The sequence below is a fragment of the Melospiza melodia genome, chromosome 3 (assembly GCF_035770615.1).
Source record: "Melospiza melodia melodia isolate bMelMel2 chromosome 3, bMelMel2.pri, whole genome shotgun sequence".
NCBI lineage: Eukaryota > Metazoa > Chordata > Aves > Passeriformes > Passerellidae > Melospiza > Melospiza melodia.
This window is the reverse complement of record NC_086196.1, coordinates 63,398,893-63,424,645: the sequence shown is the minus strand read 5'-3', so window position 1 is coordinate 63,424,645 and position 25,753 is coordinate 63,398,893. Positions and strand designations below refer to the sequence as shown.

At 37.6% G+C, this 25,753-nt stretch overlaps 1 protein-coding gene across 2 annotated transcripts in view; it reads right to left on the bottom strand.

Moving 5' to 3' along the window:
- Positions 1–1,504: 1,504 nt before the first annotated feature.
- BABAM2 (BRISC and BRCA1 A complex member 2) overlaps positions 1,505–25,753 on the bottom strand; it is a 161,620-nt gene continuing 137,371 nt past the window's right edge. For both annotated transcript variants that reach the window (XM_063152035.1, XM_063152034.1), the window contains exons 11-12: positions 21,354–21,507; positions 1,505–3,155 (exon numbers count right to left, since the gene is read on the bottom strand). In XM_063152035.1, the coding sequence (XP_063008105.1) occupies positions 3,092–3,155; positions 21,354–21,507 (218 nt within the window). In that variant the 3' untranslated portion in view covers positions 1,505–3,091. The remainder of the gene's footprint in view (positions 3,156–21,353; positions 21,508–25,753) is intronic.

Sequence of the window (25,753 nt, the reverse complement as noted above, 5' to 3'; positions counted from 1 at the left end):
ATCTGAAATTTAAATACAAACAGTACAGTTTTTAATCTTTTTTACCTTTTGTTTCCTATCCCAAAATAATAGCAATTGTAGCATGACATTAAAATTAGACTGAAACAATTGACTTGTTTCTACGTATGTTGTGAAAAGTTGGTCAATCTGTTGAATTCAACACAATGAATTCCTGCTTTAGGCTTTTTGTACCCTAAAAATGCTTTCTTATGTGGCTTCTAAAACTCTTTAATAATAAAGCAGTTCATTGACCAAAATGACTAGGACTGAGGTGAAGGATGCATTTTTGGTTGGGAATAAATCTAAATTCTGAAGAGTGGACCTCTTTTCAAACTATCTTGCAATTGCTAGCCTTTGAAGTATGGCAACTTCTGAGAAGCTAAAAAAATAAATAACTCGTGCCACTTGGGCAATCAGGTACATAAAGCAAACACTGTGTTCGTGGAGCAATCTGTATAACACTGAATCAAAGACAAAGTTATAAAATGTAAGATTCCAGGAACGTACTGATGCAACCTAAGGGTTTGGTTTATACCTTTTGAAGATGTCTAGAGATTGTTTCTATCAGATTTAGAACGCTATGAGAAGAAATGTTTTTCATTAGCCATCCTTCCTCTCCCACCCCATTCACAAGGTTGGCTTGTTCTTGAACATGTGTCTGTGGCTTTGGCTTTTACCTGAAGAAATGTAGATGTGAGATCATCCCAGTATACTAAACAATATTTTGTTCTTAGTCACATGAGGTTGTTCAGTTTTGATTTTGCTTTTCACATAAAACCATTACTTTCTGTGAGGATCCATAAATCAGAAAGTTTTAAGAGAGCTACAAAAAGAAAACCTCAGAAACAGCAAAAGTGAAATTAGGGCTAAGCAGTAGCCATAAAATAAGTCAGCAAAAAATTATGTAAAAAGTAAAAAAAACCCAAAAAACCCAAAAGTCCGTGTATTAATGCTTATCTAAAATAACTCCCTAATCTACAAAAAAGTATACCTAGCAAAATATTAAAAAGTTCTAACCTTAATAATAAAACTCTGTACACTGTGTTTTAAAGCTTACAATCAAGTATTGTATTTAAAATAAGTAAGCATTGTTTTAACCAAGAGTGCTTATAGTAGTTAAATAAAACTACTGTCAATAGGCTTTTACTTTGTGCAATTAGTCAAAAAACTTTTAAAATAAGTTGTAACATTAAGTTCTTGATCTACTGCCTAAGATGTGAACTAATAACATCTTCCCACTGTCATAACCATGTAATGGAACTAATGCTAAAAAATAAAACAACTCAAAATGCATTCCTAACAATCCCATCCTATGTGTAATTTGTACACAGCCCCCAACCAGTGATAACCTCCCACATCTGCTCTAAGCATGGCAAAGCCTCATGCAGTGTCACCACAGAGGGAATTCAGGCTCAGACCTTTGAAACTGTGGACAGTGCTCAGATAATGCACTGAGAATCACAAAGGGGTGGGTCACAGCACAGAATACGCCTTCTCTGCAGACTTACAACAAAACTTCTTATTCTTTTATTTATTCTTACAATACAGATTTTGTTTGCAGCTTAATTTTCAGCCAAGAACTTCAGTATTAAACATAAACTAAATTTTGCTCACAAACTAGCCAAAAATACTTGTAGTTTCTAGAGGCGAATTATTTGCATAATTCTTAATTATTAAGCTTCACGACGCAAACCCCATCTGTATTTCCTAGGTGAATATAAACCCTGAAAAGCACTACTTTTCATGCCAAATAACAAGTTGTAGAAAGGGTAGGAGAATGCTGCCAATCAAGCAGCTTGAGAGACTTCCTTGCATGTGATGCCACAGTGTATAATTTAAAATAAAATATTTTCCAGTTCCACTGTATCATCTGCATACTATTCATTTAGTTCCTTGTATTTAGCAGAAGTAGGGCACATTTTCCAGATACCATTTATAAGCCAACATACTCTGTTAATTTTATTCCTTACTGGAAAGCACCTTGGTCTATTCACTAATTAATTGGGGAAGTGACATTGTGACCATTAGTCCCAACTGGTGTGCCTGACACAAGCAGGAAAGAAAGGATGAATAGGCAGGATTTTCCATTTGGCATTTCAGAATTAGGGGAGGTAATGTTTCCAGTTATATACACTTAAAAATATTTTCTGAGAAGATATGCTGAACTTAAGCATTAAGCTAAATACCTATAGCCCTGCATTATTTCATCAGCTATTTTCCAAGACATCACTCATTCCTTTGTTGAAAGTTTGCCTCTTAACAGTATTTATCTTATTTGGAAAAACTACAGGTCTATGAAAGAGCTTTATTTTGTTATACTGGTTTATATAACTAGTTACTTGCATGTTGGTACAATAGAAACAGAATGTTTTTGTAGTGGCAAGGGGCACTCATTAGGAAAACAACAAAACTGTACAACTGGAAATGAAAACAAAGCATAAAAACCTAACATTTCACATAAAATGAGCTTTCAACAGAAGTATTAGAAAAACCACCGAACCTCAAACACCTTGCCATATTAACTTCAGACCAACTGGAAAGGCACTGAGAAATGAAGTGTGCAACTCATATCCATACCTGTGAGAGTCACAACCACAGTGAGACACAAACCTCTGAGGCATACAGAATATGGCACTGTACAGTCCATTAGGCATTCCTGGTACATACGGCAGTTTTGTGTTTCCTTAGGGTGAGCTGAAAATGTTAACTAAATGTACACATTACAGCATATTTCCATGGGGAAGAGCAGTCCAGTTTAGACCATCTGAAGATGAGGAAACAAGGCATAACATACAGGACATTGTTGGCACAAGAAAGTGTTATCCTATCAATACACACCTTCTTAAATTTAATCCAATAGATATATAAAGGAATGGTGGTGGCAGAGGCAAAGGGACAGGACTAATATCAAATATTCAGTTCTAAGCATGCTAGTGAGGTCTTTGTTTCATAAACTGAAGCTACCAAAACCAGTTCAGAGGCAAGAAAGCACTTATCAGGACAGTCCAACCCATTTCCAGGCATCCTTCTTCTGGGCTGACATGTGCAGACTGAAGGATCTGTCCAGTGTAGTTTCCATGCCCAAAGCTGTCTAAAGCTTCCCATTAGCAAATGCTGCCTCCTGGAACTGAGGGACAAATGTCTTGAAATATGTCCTAGTGAAAAGAACAGAAAATATATTATTAGGAAGGAGGGAGTAATCTTAAAAGCATGAATTGAAGCACTTGATGTTTCCCATGTTTTCTATTTCCCCTATGTGGAGAAGGCTTCACATATGGTACAAAAGGCCCAAAGACAGACAAGGCAATGGAACAGGAAAAGAGTGAAGTCAGAATACGTGTAGGAGATAAGCTCTTTATCTGTCTCACAAACCTTGACACAATACTGTCACTGCTGATGGCAGCAGTTTACATGAAATGCAGCAAATAAATACTAATAACATTGTATGAATGGTAAGTCCTTTTATTAAACTTCAACATTTATAGGATAATGCTCTTTTTAAAGTGTGCTTTATATATTTTGGTAGTCTATCTTCTTTGCAAAGGATCAAGCGACTCATAAATCCATAAAATGAGCTAATCCTACATATCCAAAATTGAGTTAGAACTGTACCTTTGAGATTTTTTTTGCTGAGATCCAGGGATGCCCTTTATTTGCCAGTTATATTAGAAGCTGCTTTATCATTTTGCCTTTGGTTTCTGCCTACTGCATTTGCACCAAACTTTCAATTTCTCTATTTTTTAAAATTTTGTTTTCTATTTCTATCACTGATCTCCATAAATTTCTCTCATGTTCTCACTGAGAAGAAATCTAAAGCTGCAATGTCATTTATTAGATTCCTGATCTCTCAGCTGGTTTACCTCCTGAAGCAAACACACACTGATCAGGTTCACAATCATGATGTGTTTCATAACTGCACTAGAAGCTTTGGCAATCACTGAACAGCAACCATACTTCCTCACACCTAAAAACCTTGCAGGACCACGAAGGGAATGCTCCTCTCTCTTTGTGAGGTTGTGCCTGGCAAGTTAATTAACAGATAGCTGCAGTCAGCTTTTGTGCACAAGATATAAATACATATGAGATGCTGTCCAAAGGTTAAAAGAGCAATGGAAAGTAAAAGCATTTCTGGACTGAGGAGCTGATCCCAGAAATGGAAACAACCATAATAAAGAGGACAACCAGCACACACATTTTATAGCATATACAGATTGTGCTGTGTATTTACAGAACACACTTTGGTTTATTGAAGCAAAGTTCAGAAAACAACCCTCATAATCATGCCTGCAAAAGTGATTGTTCCTGCTGGCACACACGAACATAAACCAGCTGAGAAGGCATGCCTGTCTCCTGATCTCAACAGCTGGGTGCCATTTCTGTATTTGTGTTTTTTCTACCATACTTTTGAAATTGTAGCTTTTGTAAGTCCTGTTTAATTTTACGTGTTTTGCTAGCTCATGGAGTACCTCCTGCATGTTGTCAATGTCAGGACCTATCCTTTTTACTTGTCCTTGCTTTATCTCTCCTAACATTTAATTATGCTTCTCTGCTTGCTTCTTTTAAACAGCTTCCCCCTTCCCCTTTGATACCTTCTCTGCAGACTCTCTTCATGCACGTGATCTTAATCAACTTGATAAATGTTACTTAAAACTTCCTTCTTCCAAAACTGTAGAAATTCTTAATCATTAAATGGGATACAATCAGAATTATTTTCCTACATTTTATTTCTTTTTCTCCATAGCATTTCTGTGCTTTGTATTAAACCCACACTTAGTTCATTATATGCAGTAATTATATATGCCTTTTCTGTTAGGTAAAATCCAGAATGAATGCTTATGATACCACAAACATCCTCCCACACCAACTTTATCTACACTTGCATCCTTTCTTTTCACTGATTTCTGCAAGAGAGCTTGTATCCATTCCTGCAAAACCAAGTCTAACACCTCCCTACATTCTGATCAGATGTACTGTGTCAAAAAAGATGTTATGTCACTGGTAGTTCATATGAACCTCTTGGCAATGTTCCATACACTACAAAAATTCCTTTAGTACATCATCATTTCAAATGTCTGCTTTTTTCTTTTTATACCTAAAGTACATGCTTAAAATTGCTCTTATCATTTTGGTCTTGTCCAGACTGAAGCAAATGCAGTAGCACAAGTGTACTCAGGTTATGTTCCTCCATTTCTCTCCCTCTCCCATACACTTTAAGTATCTCAGATGAAACAAAATCAGAGATAATTATGGTTCATCACACCTACTACAAAAAAATAAATTAACACTGCTCCCTTCACCCCCCCCACACTAAACCAAACCAGGCCCTGCTAAGAGATTCAAAAGCCCAGTGTGCCTGATAGGACTGTCCCAGCTACAGCACATTTAGTAGATTGAGGAGGAAAGATGGGAAAGTAGGAGAAGGTAAGTGAAACTCCTTAATGAACACTGAAAACTCTTTTCTAAATTTTTTCTTTTCATCCCAAAGTTTGGGACAAAACCCTGTGTTAAAGTACCTGAATTTCCTGTGAAATGGAAATTACAACATTTTAGTTACAACAATCTCTGCAGAGGTCACCAGTAAGGAGTAAAAGAAGCAGCAATCACCTTCTGAGTAAGTTTCATCTATTGACCATCTGGCATTAAAATCAAAGTACACGTGTTTCTGCCTAAATAGGACCATAACACAAAATATTATGTCATGACAGATGACACGAAATAATTTTGAGAGAAATATAAAGTCTTTTGAAGGTCAATACTCTGCTACAGACTGCATGGTAAAGGCATCTTTCATATGCAATTTTATTCCTTATACAAAGATTTTACATCAAGAGACAACACTCATGCTCAGCATCCTGTATGTACAGGCACAGAGAAAGAGTGAATATAAATGTGAACTTTGCATAAAGATACATTCCTCATACTCTATTCATATTAACACATTCACATGAATTATACCTTTAATAACTATGATCTGTGGTATACCATAGGGATTCATTACAAGTATCTGAAAGGTTTTTTTCAGAAACTTTGCCACATGATGTTCTTAAGTTATCTCCAAACTATTTTGAAATTATTGCTTTTATATACACTAGATATGTTTTTCAGCTCTGAAGAACTGTTATTAAAAAACCCAACAACAGTAATTTAGGTACCTGTTGAATTACACTGAAGGTGAAGAAAGCTAATTTGACCTATGGTCTCTCAGGGCTCTGTCAAATGGCAGAAATCAGCTTTTGATCAATGCCTTTTCTCCTTTCTGGGAAAGATGGAGATCCTTCTTTCTCCAGCTTTCATCTGCCATGTTCTTGGTGGGTTTGCATCACACTGACCTTATAGCAAGCTCAGAAGACCTGCATAAATTCTCCTGTAAGTACAGGGAAACTCATTTGTACAAAGTACACAGATATTCTTCACGTGAGTGTAGAGTACAATCAACACTCATGGAAAGAAAGTAAAACACACACTAAGTGTTGCCTCCTTCTCACAATGGTTTTCATACCAGCTTAAACAGTGTTTAAAAAGTTGCTTTCTTTTCAGCCTAGAGTGGGTGCCAATCTTCATACACTTATGGGCACATGTCTAACACTTTGTTGAGCTTCTTATAAGACTCCATTGTTTTTTGTCTATTCATTTTTATTCCCTCAAATGGTCATTTTCCAAGTTCAAGGTAGTAAGTTATGAGGTTTCCATGGAAATTTTTCTTCATCACTCCAGAAAACAACACATTTTGCTGTAGTTAACCACTATATATACTTGACACAGTACAATGAATTCCAGGTGCTATGCTCAAGGACATCTGTTGAGAGTAAAGCACTTGTCTTTCCTTCACTTTATTATCCAGTGGAAAGAAAGTCTTGCTGTAATTGCAAGTGGTAAGTATCTAAAAGAAGGCAGAATTGGCTCACCTGCTGTTTACATATTTCCCAGTGATATGAAACACCAAGTGTGGTACAAGGTCTCCAGAAGCCCATACATGTCTAAATCCCAGGGTGTGGGTTTGCTGTGCTTAAAACATACTTGACTCAGAATTCACATGCTTTTGTGAAATTTCATTGTAATTGTACTGTTTTTTCCCCAGGGTAATTTAGTGCTGGGTTTTTTAAATGCAGTTGGTAGAAAATCTGCACTGACCACTTGATAATACCTTTTGCTTTCACATATCTATGTTGAAAATCTGCAAAGATTTAAAATTATGTAGCTGCAATTTCCCATCAAACAACATTTCCCATATATTTATGATGATAGCATTCTCACACCAACACACTCAACTTCTGCTGTTGCTTTTGCTGGACTGGTACTATAGTCAGCAATACAAGTGTGTTCTAGTTACTGCTGCTGGTGTAATAAAGTTAAAAGAGTTGCTTAGGTGTTTCTATTTCTCTTAAAATCTTCATGTGGCAAATTCAGAGCAGAAGATCAAGACTCAAACTCTGTGAAGAAAAAAGCGTACAAAATGTTGTACCAATGAGATTTCTGCTTTTTATGTCTGGGACAAGGACAATCATCATGGGGTGATGAATCATCTTCCCGAGTCATTCACAAAATATATTCCCCTTAAACTCCTCAGTTTATAACTGATTTCCAGCATGCTGATCTCAAATTCACCCATGCTAGCCCTATTTGCACTCATGTTTTATTTGTTTCAGCTCAAGATGTGGGACTTTCAAGTGCTTTTTCCATCAAGAGATGATCTGAGGAAAATGAAGGGGATGAAATCATCATGATGGTCCACATCAAGAACAGACTTGGCAGTACAGCAACACTTCTACTACCAGCACAGCGTCCTTACTGGCAAATTAAAGCCCCTGAGCCACAATCTTCATCTTTTCACAAAGACATAATGACCTTCTCCCACTGCATCAGGCAGACGTGTTGTGTTCCTTCTCGTCTGAAGGCACACTCACATTTGGAATTTTTTTCTACTACTGGCTTTGAGAGCAAACTTTATTCTTAAATACTACCCATTATTTCAATATTTTAGTAAATACTGCAACAGATATTTAATTCTGTAAATATCTGGCTCTAATTATAGTCAAAATCATAGTAGCCAGTGTTTTTGACAAATACATCAATTTTCTCCTACTCTAGGCAAGGCATACATAATATGTATGAATTCTTTTCTAAAAATTTTCAAGTTAATAGATCTGACTTGGGCAGGCACTCCTGTAGTCATGGTGATCTCTGAATAACTCTACTTAATCCTTCCAAGTCTTCTGGAATAAGGTCTGTATTTAGTACCCCATTCTCCTCAGTAGTTCTCTATTGTCTGAATTGTTCAGCAGGTAAATTCAGTTTGTTTGAATAATCCTGGGACTGAGGTAAGGACTGAATTGTATCCTGTCCAGCTGCATGAGATACAACCAAGAATCCCAGGCATCTGTCCCAACAGCTGTCCACTTCTTTTAAAGGAATTGTACCTCTAGGATTTACATCATTTTGCCTTTCTTTCCTGCTGTACCTTAGAAGAACTGCTTCAAGACATCTACAAGTTTCTTCAAATCCAATGAATCCTGATAGAACAACATCAACTCTATAGATGACTGATCTTCATAAATTAGCTGGAACAGCAATTAAATTGCTCTTTCAATTAAATTTGCTCTTTAAATTTGGTGAAAACAGGAATTAAGAAGGGTATAGGTCAGAGTGAAGGACAGACTGAGGCTTCTTGAGGTTTTTGACCTATTCCTTCCAGTCTAGTATTATTATGCTGTCACTTTGCAATAAAATCTTGTTATATAAACTATTTCAACACTATAGACATATTAGAATTATAAAAGAGTTTCTTCAGGCTTTATCAACATCACCTGATTACTCACTTTCTGAAGTACAAAGTATTTTTGCATGGATCACACATACATATGTAGTGTGCCTTTGTATTTTTGTGTTCCTGTTGAAACTTGTTTTGAAAATACTGAACACCTACAACAATACCTTCTGGATGCCAGATGAGAGGCTTTGTCCTCCCATGACCACACAGGCACATCCAGCTGATTTGGTTCATGTAACCCCTAAAAATTCATCTCCTGTACAGAAGCTATTTACCATAACCTTCAAAACTTTCTAAGATTTCCTGTTTTTTTCTGGCAGAACAAAATCAAAGATGGCAACCAGTCTTTTTTTTACAGATATAAGTTTTCTTTCTAAATTCCTTTTGTCAGGAGCTACCTAATTCAACATGATTACCACTAATTAACAAAAGGAACTCAAATTAATAAATTGGTGCATTAATTCCAACAGTGGGTATGTATTTAGGTCATATTCCATATGACTGCTCATTATGTCCTTAACCCCTGCTCCTGCCCTCCTCCAGCATCTCTATGCCTTGCACTGAGCAAGGGCTGAACACAAAAGTGTGGATGTCTACAGAGAGCCCATTCCTTCCACAGGCCTCATGCCAATGTTTGAGGGGCTGCTTTTTCCTTTTAAACACAGACATGAGACATTTGAGCCTCTTTGCTATTTTCATCATATATAGTGCATTAAAACCATATTTCCATTGGGTGAACCATGTTGTCTATTTATTCATAGGCACTTCCACAGCATTCCTCACCAGGAAGATACATGAGCACTCACAGCAAAGCTGAATCAGCCCATCTCCTGCTTTGGGGTAACAGGAGAGTAACTCTACAGCAGACATTCCGTGACACCTCTGTTAGGAGAAAATGATGGTTGTATCATTGTCTCCACATCTAAGATGTTACAAAAACTGAAGTGAGAAACAGTTCTCAGCACTGTAACTTTGGATTGCCCAGCTGGAACTGGGCTGTAGCAGGCAGGGCCAGGTGCCAAGTGGCAAAGGCTCAGGAGCTAATGAAAATCAGGACTATTATGGAATGCACAAGGCACTCAGGAGACAGCAGCATTTCTAAATCACCATTCAAATCTGAGTATCACAAAAACTTATCCAAGCACAACAGCAGAATGAAATAGGTACCTTCCAGGATTTCTTTCTCACTTCAAATATACATCACGATACTTGGCATGTATTCATGTTTCTAAACTAAGCTTCTTGATGGTATGTTCTTTGGGATGTGGTTTAGAATTTCCTTACGAGGCAGCTTTATCTATAGCAAATATTTTGCTTTTATGTGAAACACAATGTCTACACAGTTCTCCATTTTACACATCTCCAGAACTGGTGGTGCCAAGCAAACATCTGAAGTGTTTATACAACAGCAAGACAATAGTTCTTAAATTTCTGCTACTGTAACTGGCTAAACACACAAATGTACAAAGGAGCCAGTGCACAACACCATTAAGCTGCGAGCAATTTTTTTTCTGTGTGCCAAAAAAAAAATTGCATCACAATCCTTCTTCCTCTTCTAATATTTCTCTCTCTCTAGCTCCTTTTATTGTGAATTACCCACAAGGAGATTAGAAAACTTTTTTGCCTGTTTCTACCTGCCAGTCCATGCAAGGCATCGACTGTGCAGCCAGGCTCATGGACAGACAGAACAGTAACCAAGCATCAAGAGATCTGCAGATCTGCAGTGGGCAGCCACCAACATGCAAGTTTTTAAGAAATACAGCTAGCTCAGTTTATTATACTGCACGACAGAAACCTGACTCCAAAATTACAAACAAACCAAAACTGTAACAGGAAATAGAAGTGGCAGAACTAGTGAAACCAAGTACATATCAGAAGTTTAAACATTAATATTCACTCATGTCCAAAAGCTGTTTTCTCTATTTTATTAGCAATATCTTTTTTCTCCAGAAGTTATTTCTGATTCAAGTCACACATAACAGTACAAAAATTTATTATATTTAGACATGTTTTTCAAAAGTTTGCTGATTGCAGAATTAACAGGTAGCTTTAATCCATATGAAGCAAACAGAAATAAAAATTAAATTTTCACTTCATTTTCAAAAACCTATGGTATCAACTGATTTTATAAATAAAGTGAAGAATTCAGCACTGGTCTGCTGTAAAAATTAATATGACTTTGCTGCCCAACTTACCATAAAGCAAAATGAATTTTGACAATCTGTTCAAAGCACGAAACAACCATAAATATAACAACCCGACTAAAAGCAAAATATAAAGGAAGGGAGTTCTAGGGAACTGCTGTGGAGCCAAGATTGCAGATCATCATGTAGGCTGGCAATTAATGTTTATTTTAAAGCAGCAGCATAAGTAGGGTTATCACTTTGTAAAATATGCTAATTTTGATTCCAAGAATACATGTCCTCCAAATGCATGGACCTTTACTGACAACAACAGATAGAAATTACATCTACTGGACAGAATCAGTTCATACAGACCAAGGCCAGTAACTATGAAAGCAACTTTTTAAAACCATCTGGAACTCAAGACTCTGGTATTTAATGTCTCAAAGATTTCTGATATAGATATTTTAAAAATTTACAAAGGTGTATTGCATAGACACAGTGAATCTATGTGTTCCAAAGCACACACAGAAAAATGAACTTCTCATTTTGAAACAGTTTCATCAATGCCTTCTGCTTGCCAGTCAGTTCAAGAGATAAAACACTTCACTTCCTTCACCTTCTCCACAATGTACATAAATAGACGTACTTCAGTCAGATGAAGGTTTGTGGTCTTAGATCATAGCAAACTTTGCTTCTGCTTTCTTAACTTCCATTTTCCCCACAGGGCAGTGGGTGTCTGTGAAGGGTGCACTGGAATATCTCGGTCACAGCACGGTCACTCTGTTTCCTTATCAGTGGATCATGAGAATGATATTCCAAGGCCATCATGGAAAAACTCAATCTTCATAGAGTCTTTTTAAATATATTGTTAACTTGCAGGAAATTTCCAGTCCTATGAGCTACAGCATGACAAGTCTGCTCTATTTTTCCTAGTTGCTGAAGTGCAATAGCCATATTTTCCCACTTCAGGTAAAGGTTAACTTCTTAAAGAGTCAAGGAACATATTATTTCCTCTTATCTAGGCTGTGTAAATGCACAATGAGCTCTGCTGTTGGAGAGCAATTATTTAATAAACTTTTTATTAGATTTGAAGGAGAGAGTCAATGTGAGACAAGATGCAACTAGGAACCTCTTCAAAGCTTAAAAGGCATGGTAAAGAATGTGTGAAAGTAGTGATAAGTAGCAAGAGAAAGCAGAAAAGACTGGGCAAGGATATGTTCAGGAGCGAAGCTTGTAAGGAAAGACAAGTGCAGAGATTCAAGAAGAGAGGAGCTCACAGTAGTAATAATAGAATTTGAATGATCTTTAAGAGATTATTGAATCCCTTAATAGTAGTTCAGAGGCAGAAATGAAGAGTTACACCACAGATGCATCCATAACGAGTCTGACAAGCAGCATCCCTGAAAACAAAGTTTGCTTGCAGGTGAAAGGACTGATTTCATCATGCCATCCGCTTTGCTTTGCCAGATTGCTTATCAACAGGGGCCGAAGGCAACATACCAAAGCAGAAAAGAAACCTCCTTGGATATTCATTAGGACAAACCAGTCAGAAGGAAACAGATGAGACGCCACACATCTGTGATTATATAAAACATACGAAAGCACTTGTTTCTTTTTGCTTTTCAAAGGATATATATTTGCTATTAGAAGTAAAAGTGAATGCTCAGAAGATTGGAGACCCATCCAAAGGGAAAAACCAGACAGAAATAAACCTTTATACTAACAAGTAAAAGCAGAATAAAACAAATAGAAAATTAATTTGAGGAACAATTTAACTGTGACCCTCTAAATACACACTTGTCAAACAATATAAAATGCGGTCAAGAAGTAAAAATACTCAGGAGAAGTAAAATCACAAAGAATAAATGAAATGGAAGTGCTTAAAGATGTTGCTATACCAGAATCCGGCCTTCCAAGAGATGTACCAAGAGATTCAACTCATGCATATATGTCAGCCAAAAAGGAAATGAACAAATGAACAAAATACAACCAAATCAGCAGCCCCAGATTACATTCACACCCAGGTTCCAGAGAAACTCAAGTGTGAGAAAGTTAAACTCTTAAATAGCTTGTAGCCTCCTGCTTAAAACAGCTTGGTACCAGAGAAGTGTGATGTCAATTAAAAAAAGGTCTGGAGGTCTGGGAGGATAGGAGCTATGACTCAATGAATCTCATGTCCATACATTACAAGTTGGTAGAGACTGATAATAGAAATGATTATAAAATTTCATAAATAGTCCAAAATTAGTGGACTTGAGTAAATATGACATCCTGGGTAGGAGTCAAACTTGTGCTTCTCAAATCTCCTATTTACTTAAGGTATCAAAACCACATGGACAAGAAAAATTCAAGTGACACCCACTGCTCAACTTACCTACAGGTATTTGGGAAAGTTTTTCAAAGGCATAAAAACCCCTGAATTACCACAGAAGGAGAAAAGATCCATGAGTAGATAAAGAGCAGGCCAAGATACAAAGAAAAGGACAGGAATAAATGATGAATACCATTTGGGGGAAGTCACCTGAGGAATGCACAGAAATGGGTGTTCTGACCTGTGTTGTTCATATTCCTACATGTTATGAAGAAGTGAGCAATGGAAGATGGAAAAGTCTGTTAGTGTTAACAATTTAGTCAGGGAAGGAAAATAAGGCACAATTATGAGGAACTGCAGATAGTTCTTACAGTACTAGTAGACTGTGAGATAACATACCAGGTGGGATAACTGGGAGATAACATACCAGGTTTATCAGTGTTGACAAACATGAAAGGAGAAATATGTGAGGAAAAAGACATAATTTTACTACCACAAAAAACATAGGCTCTGAAAAACTGTTAGAAAGGAGATGTTGGTGCTAAAATGACACTGTAACTAGCCTTCATCTGTATGCAAAAAAAAAAAAAAAATCAGATGCTGTTAGAAGCAGAATAAAGAGTAAATCAGACAATACCACTACACCACCATATAAACGCATGGTGAGTAACAGAAAAGGAAACAGAAGGAAAATCACAGAAACAGCAAAGGGAGAAAGAAGCAGGACAAGGGTGACCAGAAAGATGGAGAGGTTCTGGAGAAGGAAGGAGTGAGCAGAGCAAGAGAAATGGAGGATCATAAAACAAAGGTTATGGAGGGGATCAGTAGATTAAGTATTTGCTGCCTCTCTTCATACAAAAGGTAAAGGGTAACAGCAACTTGAGCTAGGAGGAGGCAGGAATGCAAAAAGCCAACAGAGTTTGTTATTCACACCACACCTGTGTGATCCCTTGCCACAGAATTTCATGATGTTATGCTGTTGGTTCAAAAAGCAAGCGAATAGAAGGAAAGCTAGGTAAGATTACTTAACAGAAATGTACCAGTACTGCATAAAGAAATCCTGAGGATGGTAGAACATACAATGGAAATATGACTACATGCTCTGCCATGCTTTTCTACAGGCATCCACTGCTACCTATTGATACAGACATGACAGTGGGCTAAATGAGTACAGACTTTTACCTATTGATACAGACATGATAGCGGGCTAAATGAAGACAGAGTTTTACCTATTGATACAGACATGATAGTGGGCTAAATGAAGACAGAGTTTTACCTATCTTAATGGAACAATTATGAGTATAACTCAAAAGACAAGACTACGGAGCTCACTTCCTATTTTTATTTAGCTGTTTATTTTGTAACTGATCAGGCAACAGTGCTTATCTAAGCTATTAAAGCTCAGCTCCTTACAAATCCATGTATTTCTCTCTACCCTTTTCTCTCGAGAAAGGGAGGACATTTTTTGTGCAAGTTCCTAACTGTAATTTCATGTTCTAATATAGAACTAGCAGCTTTCATAAATGTATAATGGAGTTCTCTAATAAAGCCAAATCAGACAGTGACTGTGTTTCACAGTATTTCTAGAACGCCACTTAATCCCAGTTATCCAAGAACCACCTACATTAAATTCTAACCTTTCATTCCTACAAAGCAGTTGTCTTCCAGCAAAGTGCTATTATACTCCACTTATACCACGCCAACTTCTCCAATCTCTTCTGTGCATTTCTCTTGTCAATATCTGAGAATACTTTTTTGCAGAAAGAATATTTACTATGTATCAAAATGCACATATGTACAGTTCACACATATACAGAGTATCTATACAAAATCACAGAAAAACTAATTGCCTAACAGATTTTATTTCTATGCACTTCCTATAGCACCTATACTCCTCATCTTTAAATAGTTGTTTTTCTTCCCCACAGTCAAAGCTTTAATGAGAAGTGACCAGAAACAAATACCCAGGCCCTTCTGTCTTGGCTGAAATCCACATAATGCATGACAGCACTGAAGATCCCTGGCAGGCACCTGTCAGAAACTAACATACCATAACTTAAGAGTCAGACTTAATTATCCAGGGAGACATTTAAAGAAAACTACATGAAAAATATGACTCAAGAAGTGCAACTATCATGATATATACTGTATTCTGTACTGTATGCAGAAGAACTACGTAAAAATAAAGGAATGTACTGGGAAAATTCTAATTAAAAGCCCTATCTACTTCATCTGTTATCTCTCACAATCAAAATAATTTTGTTATTAAGTTTTGCTGGTAAATCAACTGCAGAACACACTACAAGGACAAGTACAGTCACTAAGTATTTTAACAAAACATAGCTTTTACCATTTTCCTTTCTATTGTTCCCATAGAATTCTGATCAGCTGACACTCCCACAGAAAATCAGCTTTGATTTAATGGTGTATAAAATCAAATTAACTTCTTGGTAAGCTTCACACGCCTGGGTCGCCACATCTCCTCTTGTTCTGGCTGTCACAGTGCATTGCCCCTTTGCTGCTCTGAGGAGCGGCCCACCAGCGGCAACAAAACGTCAGCTTTACTCCATTTCAGGCTGGGAAATCACTTCTGTTCACTTTCTGATGCAAAACTATCAAAAACCAGAGCTAAACAAGGGACCCAGCTCACCCCCTCAGCCTTCAGCTGTACCTATGCTGGCGTTCTTCCTCAGAAAGAATCCTCTGAGCCTTGCAAGTGTCTGAACACAGGCACACACACCTAGAGAAGAATGATGTCCCTGGCTTCTGTACTTCTGTTCCTTACTCTCATTTTTATGAATTTCATTGTAGTTTAAGATAACATGCAACAGAGATAAAGACAGTCATGCAAAAAGCTTTGTGAGGTGAGTATATATCATGCAAATAAGTTAGTTTTTGGAAAACCGGTCTTTAAAGATGACTAATGTGCATGAAAAATCACATAATACAGGCAAAGCCAACTTGATACTTTTACAAATAAGCAAAAAAATCCAACTTAAATACAACCCAAAGAATAAAAAAAATATTTATTACCTTAATTACACCTATCAAGAAGAGAAGATATAAAAAGGGTGCAACATTTACATGTAAATTTTATAGTGAGATTCATGGTAGCATAGCTGGGACTCAAAAGTTTCATGAAATTGTGAAAGTTGTTATTTTTTAAGAATTTGAAATATAGTAATAGGTATTCTGCCTAAAATGTGAAAGAAATCTGAATAACAATAAAAAAAATGGACGAGTTGAAACTGGTTAATGTCAAAACAACAACAAAAAAATCATCAGGGCACACAAAATTTACTTAATAGAACAGCAAGTCTGACATACAACAACTGATATGTCTAAACAGCAACACAACAACTGTCCCTTTTTCTTTCCAAATATCCTTTTATTAAACTAAGAAATGCAATATTTTAATGTGTTAATGTAATCATAGAATCACCAAACTGTTAAGATTGGAAAAGACCTTCAGGTTCATCAAGTCCAACCATTAACTCATCACTGCCAAGCCCACCACTAAACCATGTCCTAAATGCCACATCCACACACCTCTGAAATACCTGTAGGGGTGGTGACTTTTTTTTTTTTTTCCCTCCTGGGCAGCCTGGATTGACAACCCTTTTGGGGAAGAAATTTTTCTAAATATCCAAACTAGACCCCTCCTAGTCCAACTTGCAGCCATTTGCTCTTGTCCTATCACCTGTTATCTGGGAGAAGAGGCCAATCCCCACGTGGCTCCACTGCCCTTCAGGCAGCTGTGGAGAGTGGCAATGTGACCCCCGAGCCTCCTTTTCTCCAGCCTAAGCACCCCCAGCTCCCTCAGCATGCCTCACAGCACTTGTGCTCCAGACCCTTCACCACTCCACTGCCCTTCTCTGCTCCAGAGAAGAGCAATGCTCCAGCACCTCAAATCTTTCTTATAGTGGGGGCCTCAATCATACACATGACAGACATCATCAATTTGCTGATACTCAAGGAGAAGCCGTGGCTGAGGCTGAAAATGCTATGGCCCAGTTCACCAGCCTGACACCTCCTAACCATGGCACTCTTGTGCTGAGCACAAACTGAAGCTGCAGCTGTAGCTTGCAAAAGATGCACCTGCACATAATCTGGTGATGCACTTGACCTCATGGCAGAGCAACAGCCAGTATAGTTGAGAGCACTTGAGCTCTTTGATGCTTTCACCCTCTGAATGCCCAAAGAGATACATAAAATTTACACTGCATTCGGCAAACACCGATGGATGGTCAGGGATAACATTGTCATTCAGAAACCTGTTTTGTCAGCCAACTTTGAAAAAAAAGGGAATATGAACCCTTGGAACAACTTCTTATTGTGGTACCAGTTTTCCATGCTCGTGCTATTTTTAATGATGAGTAGGTGGATTTATGTAGGATAAAAGAATAAACTGAGATTTAACTTGCTCTCCCCTGAAGTATAATCTAAGTCTACAGAGCAGCACTGGGTCACACAGAATTTGGGCCAGAATGTATCTAAGAACTGAATTTCATTTGTATAAACAAACAAGCTTTATTTACAGTATTCCTTCATAAAAACCCAGGCTTCAAGTCAGCACGTTCTTTAAAGACTCCATTTATGTACACTTGAATGCCTATTTAAGCAAAAAGACAAGAAAGCTTTCCCATGGAAACTGCACAGAGATGTTTTACTTCACACGTACGCCACAAACAAGGCTGCTAACTTTCCATAATTTACTGTATTTTCTTAGGCTTGCCATTGTATTTTAGGACCAAAACTTTTGGAGAAGCTGCTTACGCAGGAGGCCACAGACATATAAATAAATGACCTACAAGAGGCAAAGCCTGAGATACCAACTGAGAGGAAATGGCATCTCAGCAGCTTGTAAGAAAATTCTTATGTTATTGGTTTCCCTGTTTCTAGCAGGAGGAACAGGTTAAAATTTTGTGTTAGCTGAGAAACAAGCAGTCTGGAGGCAACTGAAATCACATTATTAAATCAGGACTTGATTCATCCTTCAGAATTAAATAAAGCCAGAGGGCAACCCCTGGGCTAAGACAATAACAATCTTCAGTAACCAGATGCTATCTCTCAGTGAGGAATCCAAATCAGTGGGCTGCAATGGAGCCCAGTGATTTTAAAATCTGCCTAAGAGGACACAGAAAAGAGGCTTGACTTCATGGACTTCATGAGACGGATATAAATTGGTCCAATAAGTTCAGCAAGAACATGGGCAGTTTTTCTCTCTGAATAAAAAAGATCCAGCTAAAGTGATATTCTGATATGAGAATTATTTGCCTTTTAGATTTAGGTGATACGTTTCTAGGTGTGAATGCATACAATCTACTTTTATATGTATGCATTTTAGGCAACTAATTTTGCTCCTGCCTATAGTTACTACTGATTGTCTCAGGCTACAGCAAAGGGTTAAGTCCTAACTTCAAAAGATATGCCTACTTCTGCTGGGGGCCACAGAGATAAGCAAGGATACCAAGACTTTCAAGTTTAGTCCCTGCACCAAAGGAACTGGATGGGCTCATCTGTTTGGAAAAAAAAATCAACAACCCACACCAAAACAACCTTGGGAGAAGGCTGGGCACAGAATCAAAGTCCCTTTGGTATGAACTTATGACAGCTCTGCGCATGAATAAACAGGCTGTGCTGAGTTGCTGAAAACAGAGACAGGGCTTGCCAAAATTGAGGACGAGGAAAGCTGTGACTGATGCCATTTCCAACTGGATGATGCTCCTACAGCTGGTGCAAGAGCAAGCAAAAGCTATCCCTGATGGTGTCTTTAGCCCCAGTGAGGAAGACAGAGTACATTGATCCCTGCCTGAAGTCTGAGAAGAAGGGTGGAGAACTTGGTCAGATACTGGAATATCAAGTGGGAGATCCTGTGGCCCTAGAGCAATGGCCAGGAAGATAAACAGAGATGTTTTGTCTCAAAGAATGCTGAGCACTTGGGAAACAATTTTGCTAAGAGGGAAAAAGACTATATATAAGCAAACCCTAATTGACAGTATTTAGAAACACAAACAAGTTGTCTCTGATTTAACTAGGGCTAAATTTACTTCAGCAGAGTAGAATGACATTGTTTCTAGAGGGTAAATAATGTGTTCTTTTTTTCTTGTTTTTATTTGGGAAGTTTTCATGTGTTGTTTGAACTAATACGTCTCATCAGAATGCTTTCCCACATATCAACATACATTCCCATATACTTGGTCCATAACAGGTCTGTGGTAAAAATTAAGTAGAAGATGAAGTTATTTGGTTATGTTAAAATACACTAACCTATTCTAAGAAGCCCTAGCAAATATTTTAAACACTGTTTACATAAGATGCTCAATTGTGTTCAAAATCTTTCTTAAAATATGCTCACATGTATCATAACATCATATTTTCCTTGATGCAGATTTATTTATGGTACCTACTGAGGAATCACTAGCTGTTCCTGCAAGCGAAGCGCTTTTAAGTGGAGCAGTTTGTGTCTCTGAGCAGCTCAGTGATTGCTATTTCAGACATCTCTGCACACTGCCTTCCCCCGCTTCTCATCATCCCTCTCCTATTACGCAGCCAGGGTAAAGCTTCAGTGCAGAGCCTCCAACGTAAGAGTGAATAACCTCACCGAACGTACATGTGATAGTAAGTGTACACATTTAGTGCTTTTAAAGAGAACTGCTGTCATACTTCTAAATTTCAAGTGCAGGGCAGCGAAGTCCATTTGTACACACCCACTCATAAGCGAATGCACTTAGCAGACAGCACATAGGTACTTGTAAGCTTTCAGCTACAAAAGAAATGCATTTTGTAGTATGGGCATAAAAAAAAGCCACAGTAATGATGCTTCCAATTATTGTTCTTCTTGTTTTTTTTTTTTTTAGTAAACAAAATACTCATCCTGCTAAAGAAAAAAAGAAGGTCCATACACACAAAAAATCATAGTTGATTAAGAAATGGTGAATGGTGCTCCTATAAACAGTATGGTGGCAAAACCAAATACTACCAAGAAGTTTTTATTACAATGCATATTAAAATTCCAAATCAAATGTTACTTGATGTTTTCCACAGAATTTAAATCAGTATAAAAATCTACAAATGCCTCAGTCAATTGCTGTTTGCTTCCATTATTTCCAAATTACAGTCTCTGACCATGCCACTCATTTGATTTACTCAGCTTGAACTATTTTTGTTTCAACTCTTCTTTATGGATATTTGCTGATTTAATTTAATCTTCTGACTGTCATTCAAAATGTTCATCCCAATACGCCCTGTGATTTATGCAGTTTGATGCTTTTACATGCTGAACAACTGATAATCAGCCTGCTTAAATCTCTCGCTGTTCTAACATTTTTACACTTTGCAAAATTAAAACACTGCAGCAAGCCTGCTGCCTTAACTTCCCCATTCAGGTAAAATCTGTTCTGCTTAATGAGAAGACAGGGATAATATCTAGATCTGGGGACACCACTGCCTGTGGCGTAACAGAACCTCTTTGAGGCTGCCCTGTCACCATTAACCAAAGGGGTACACAGACTGAAGTGATCTCCCCTCAGCCCAAAATGAGGGCTTGCAGAAAAAATGCAGAGGAAGGAGACAGCGATTCTCTGTTTCCATCCAACAAAAAGGCAATAAAGCAAGACACATTCAGATTTTCAGATAACTTTCTCAAGATCTGATAGGGCTGCCTCCTGTGCTGGAATGGTGGTTTGCTCTACCTCCTCCTGTTCTTCCGTGCCTTTTCATTACAGCCTAATTCCAGATCTTTCAGGTTTTTCTTCCTTGCTCTCTCCATCTCACATGCTTCCCTTCAGGGTCCCCTCAACACAACCCCAGGGAGTTACCTTGACTGACTGCTACCATGCAGGTTACTCCTGCTGGGGGCTATCTCATCTACTTAGGAGGGAAGTTCTCTGCAGCAGAGACTGTCACCACTCTGTGTCATACAAAGCCTGGCAGAAAGAGCCTTCTTTTGTTCAGTCCTCTGGCACTAAAGCCATAAGCATGATTAGTATCTGTCTACACTCATCTACAGGAACACCAGGACTGTATGAGAACAAGAACAGGTTCAGCTTTTGTAACCCTCAAAATGCAGTTACATCCATGAAATTTCTACCCACCAAAGACCACAAAACAAATGGAATGCTTAGTAGGAAACAGCAATCTGACTTACTTTGCTCTCTTGGCCATTTCATTGCCATCCCATCTGGGGCTGTATGGGTAATTCTTCTGGGCCTGGGAGTACAGCTGGCCACTGTTAGTGAAGTGGTAGACAGACTGAAATGTTAGGGTTGGCTGGTCTCGAGGAAAGTAGAGGGGTAGGTCAACTGCAATTCAAAAGGAAAGAAAGAGTTATAAAAATATGCTAGTGTATTTTTTCCTTTTTGTTTAGTGGGAATATATCAGACCATTCTATTGGTTTAAAGGTGTCAGAAAAGGAGAAACTGATGGTTAGTTATAAAACATCCTTCTGCATTTCTTATAAGTAATGATTCCAACCTATTGCTGTATGGGACACTTTGCTTTACCAAAACACTTCTGTAAAGTACATGATTTAAAAAAAGTTTAGCTAGAGCATTGCTATGTTAATCATAAAATCTTCACCAGGGTTATTTAGTTATTTTAAAAAAACCCTACTTTTATAGTGAAATCTTCCCTTTCAAAAATTCACAAAATACATTCTGTTTTGCTTTCCATTAAAAAACCAAATTTATCTACCTTAACCAATATATTTTAGTGTCCTCATGGACATCAAAAACATGATCATCCTCATTTTACAGCTATCTGTGTCCTAAAGCAGCCAAATGAGTTCATATAGAACGTAGAAAGATTCAGTCATATGAGCTGGAAAAGATTTCAGCTTGCTGTCATTTGCTAGACAAGAAAACACCCACAAAACTAAAAACACCACAAAGTCATTATTACCCAAAATATCACACTAAAAATAAAAATCAGAACCTCTTTAGTTCCCTTTGCCTATCACTGTCTCATGATCAGCTAGGTCTGGTGAACAATAAAATAGTCTACAACAGTTAGAAACTGTGTATGTTTTCTTGGTCAGAACTAGTTTTTAACCTAACTTTTTCATTGTTACAATTATGGTTTGTATTTTCTTGGTCTACTTCTTATTTCAGGAGGCTTCAGAAATCTGTAGTTAAACTGAGTTAGGACAACAGACCTGAATTACTGATATTAAATATCTAATCTAACACCCAAATTAACAGAAGAACAGTAATGTCTTTTAAAGGGGTAGGCTTCCTTTATAAAGCACCTAAAACCATACTTTTTGGTATACTTCAAATCACATTTTTAAAATTCTGTACAGTGAAAGAACACTGCAATGGAATTGTATTTTAAATACTTGCAGAGATTCCAGCACCTCCTGTGAAATCTCTGCTTACAGACTTAGGAATCAGTGTAAGACAGGTTTTATTTTCCAAATTCCATGGTATCATCCTGCTAGTTCCTTCATTTTTCCGTTTATCTAATCACATCTAAATACTCAGATGTGCACCAGCTACACCCTATCTCCGTTTGCTCTAAAGGACCCTCCAAGCTCTAAGAATAGAAACATTTACAGCCATGAAGCACACTAAATTAAATGTGCTATTGCAGCCATGGTCCCAAAATACAACAAATGCTCACGTGGAGGACAGTGCTGGCTCAGTTCATGACCCAGTGTCTGAGCCACACGTGACAACTCCCGGAGCCCGGGTGACTCAGCCCACACAGCAGCTCCCAGCAGATATTTAAGCACTAATGACATGGGCAGAGTTCTGCTAATTCGAGGGCAGATCACTGCTTTAACAAAGGTTAGATTCAAAGATTGCTCTGTTGAATTCCTCTTTATAATGTGATTACTAAATAACAGCCCTGAACAACATTGGTGTGACCTGGCCATTTATCAGCAAGCACGCTGTCTCCTCCCCTCACAAATAATGTGTGCGCCTTGGTCTCTGAAGGACTCCACCATGGAAAAGAATCAAGAACACTGATTCTCTATTTTAATCTTACAATACTTCAGCTCTGAGTGCTTAAACTGTTTCTCTAGTGTATCTTTTTCATTCTTAAGTACCAACTCCTTAAGAGAAACCAAGTTTGTGTACTTTTGTATTTTATCACTTATTTGTGCGAGAGGAATAACAAACTTTAGCAAAGCATTCAAACAATAATTCAGTCCTTGCACTCGACCTTTTAGTTAAGAATTTCTAACTTCCATTAACTTTCCCTTCAAAATTGCCATCTACATAACACATGCAAGGAGCAATAGGTTTTTCCCCTGTTACCTACAACTAAAGGTGGGCTCTCAGGGCAAAGTACCCAGCACTAGAAATGCTGTTTATAATGGATAATCAAGGCAGTGCTCTCACTACAGGGACACCTGCATTTGTCATGACAAGGTACCACCAAAATATATTCTATTAACCAAAATCTGTATAGGAATTTTCAGGAATTACTTACATTATAAACTGATCACATAAATCAGAAAATCAAACTAGATTCAAAACTGTGCATCCCACGTCTGGACAGCAGCAGCATTACCCTGAACTGCAAGTAGAGTTTTGAAAAATTTAAACTGCCTTTGATTTATAATAACACCCTTCACTGAAATTGCCAAACTTCCACTTTTCTAACCCAAGTGTTTCCTTAATACAAGGTGTGGATGAGTCCAGACCAAGTAAAAAAACCTGTCCCTAATTCTGGAACACAACCACACCTAAAAGGCCAGTAAACAGGAAATAGCCTTGAGTTTAAAGTGTTATACATATCTCAAGGTAGCCAGCTATTATTTCAGCACTAGGAAAGGAAGGCAAGAACTTGCTTCCGTCCCAGTGGAGGCCTGTGCATTGCCACTGGTAGTGCACAGAATGAAAAAATAAGCAAATACCACTGGTAATTAATGCTGGCAAGGTGTGTTGGACATAAAAGGTCAAATTCTGCTCATAATCACATATGGCTTGCTAAAGAAAATGTTTCTTTTTACCTGGTCATGTGTAGGCAGTCTGACTCTCAATCTGTACATTAATAAAAAATCAGATCTGCCTTCATGCAATATCTAAGATGACAAAGGCGTTACTGTAATTACATGCAAGACAACCATTCACACTTTGCCATGAAAAATGCATCACAGTTAAGAACAACTCATCAGTTTTGTAAACAAGGCATCAGTTTTGTAAATTAACACCTGAACTAGGCAAACTGTAAAAGCTTGTGTTGGTTTGGCATGCTAGTTACCTAAGAACTACAAAAACGTATTCCTGTTGAATACAAGTACTATTCCCAAATAACAGCTGACTCACAAAGTACCCTGGTGATATGTCTGCAGAAAATAAGCAGATGACTCATGTCTGTAAATTCCTGAAAGTACCAATAGACCCCTTGCTTAGTCATCTTTTGCTTGGATGCTGGGTTCATGAGCTCTGTAAACTATAATGAGAGATCTAGCTCTTAGTAGGACTCTCTCTCCCTTTTTTCCTCTCTTCTAAACAGTGCAAATTATCTCCCTAAAAATAACTTCATCTGCGTAAGTGAGTCATTTCAACTAGCAAGCTTATACAAGTCATGCAGTTAAGCAGTAATATTTGGTTATGAAGGTAAAAATGCTGCTGTCAAACTCAAGATTTAAAATGAAAATTATGTCAGAGGAAGTCCCATTTACCTCTTCTCTCGCAGAAATAGAAACATTTCCTTTGGAAAATTTAAACAATTAGCTCATTCAGGAAAGTAAAGCTTTCTAATTTAGTTCCATGCTCAAAGTAATTTAAATCTGATGATTTCTTACTTTGGCTCTCCTAAGCATCATACTGTTAATGTAAGAGGAACTTAAAGAAGCAGACTGGAGAAGGAATCCAGTAAAACACTGCTTTCTCCTACATTACAATTTACAGATCATTCTTTAGAAGTCAAATTTTAGACAGCCATAGAGTGGGGAAAATAATGTCTTTATGCAAGCACTACATGAGCAGAACTTGGAGGGCTGTTTATGGGTAATTAAGCATTGAGTAAATTCTTCACTGATTGAACCCTAATTTTCCCACACAGTTCATAAGAAAGCAAAAGAAAAAGGACTTGCTTGTTGAGAATGAGTCATGTTGTAAAGAAACTTAATTACAGTTTATAAATAGTTGAAGTTGCTCTCTTTTTGAAACATAAGAAACTATCTAGAAGTAACATACAAATTTCCTTCTCTTGACTTAGTATTTAATGCATACATATATTCAAAACATAGTTACCTTAAAGTCAAAATCTTGGTTTACTAATAGCTAACAAACTGTGCAATGCATCTGTAAGGTTGAATTGCTTATTTTCTTCAAAAAAAGCAATCTGAGGTCTGGAACAGGTTACCTAGTTTGTTAAGCTTATGTCAACAACTACAGAGTTGATTTTGACTATCCTAATAACTTTAAAATAGTATCTTCAGCATCTAATTTGATGACTTGTTCAACAGGATATGAAATATGGAAGGAATAAAGCATGTACCAGTGCTGCTACAGGTTTTCTGAAGGAAATATGCTGAGAAGAAAAGAGCAGGTTTACCACAGTGCCCTCTATTCCACCTTTAAGCACTGGAGA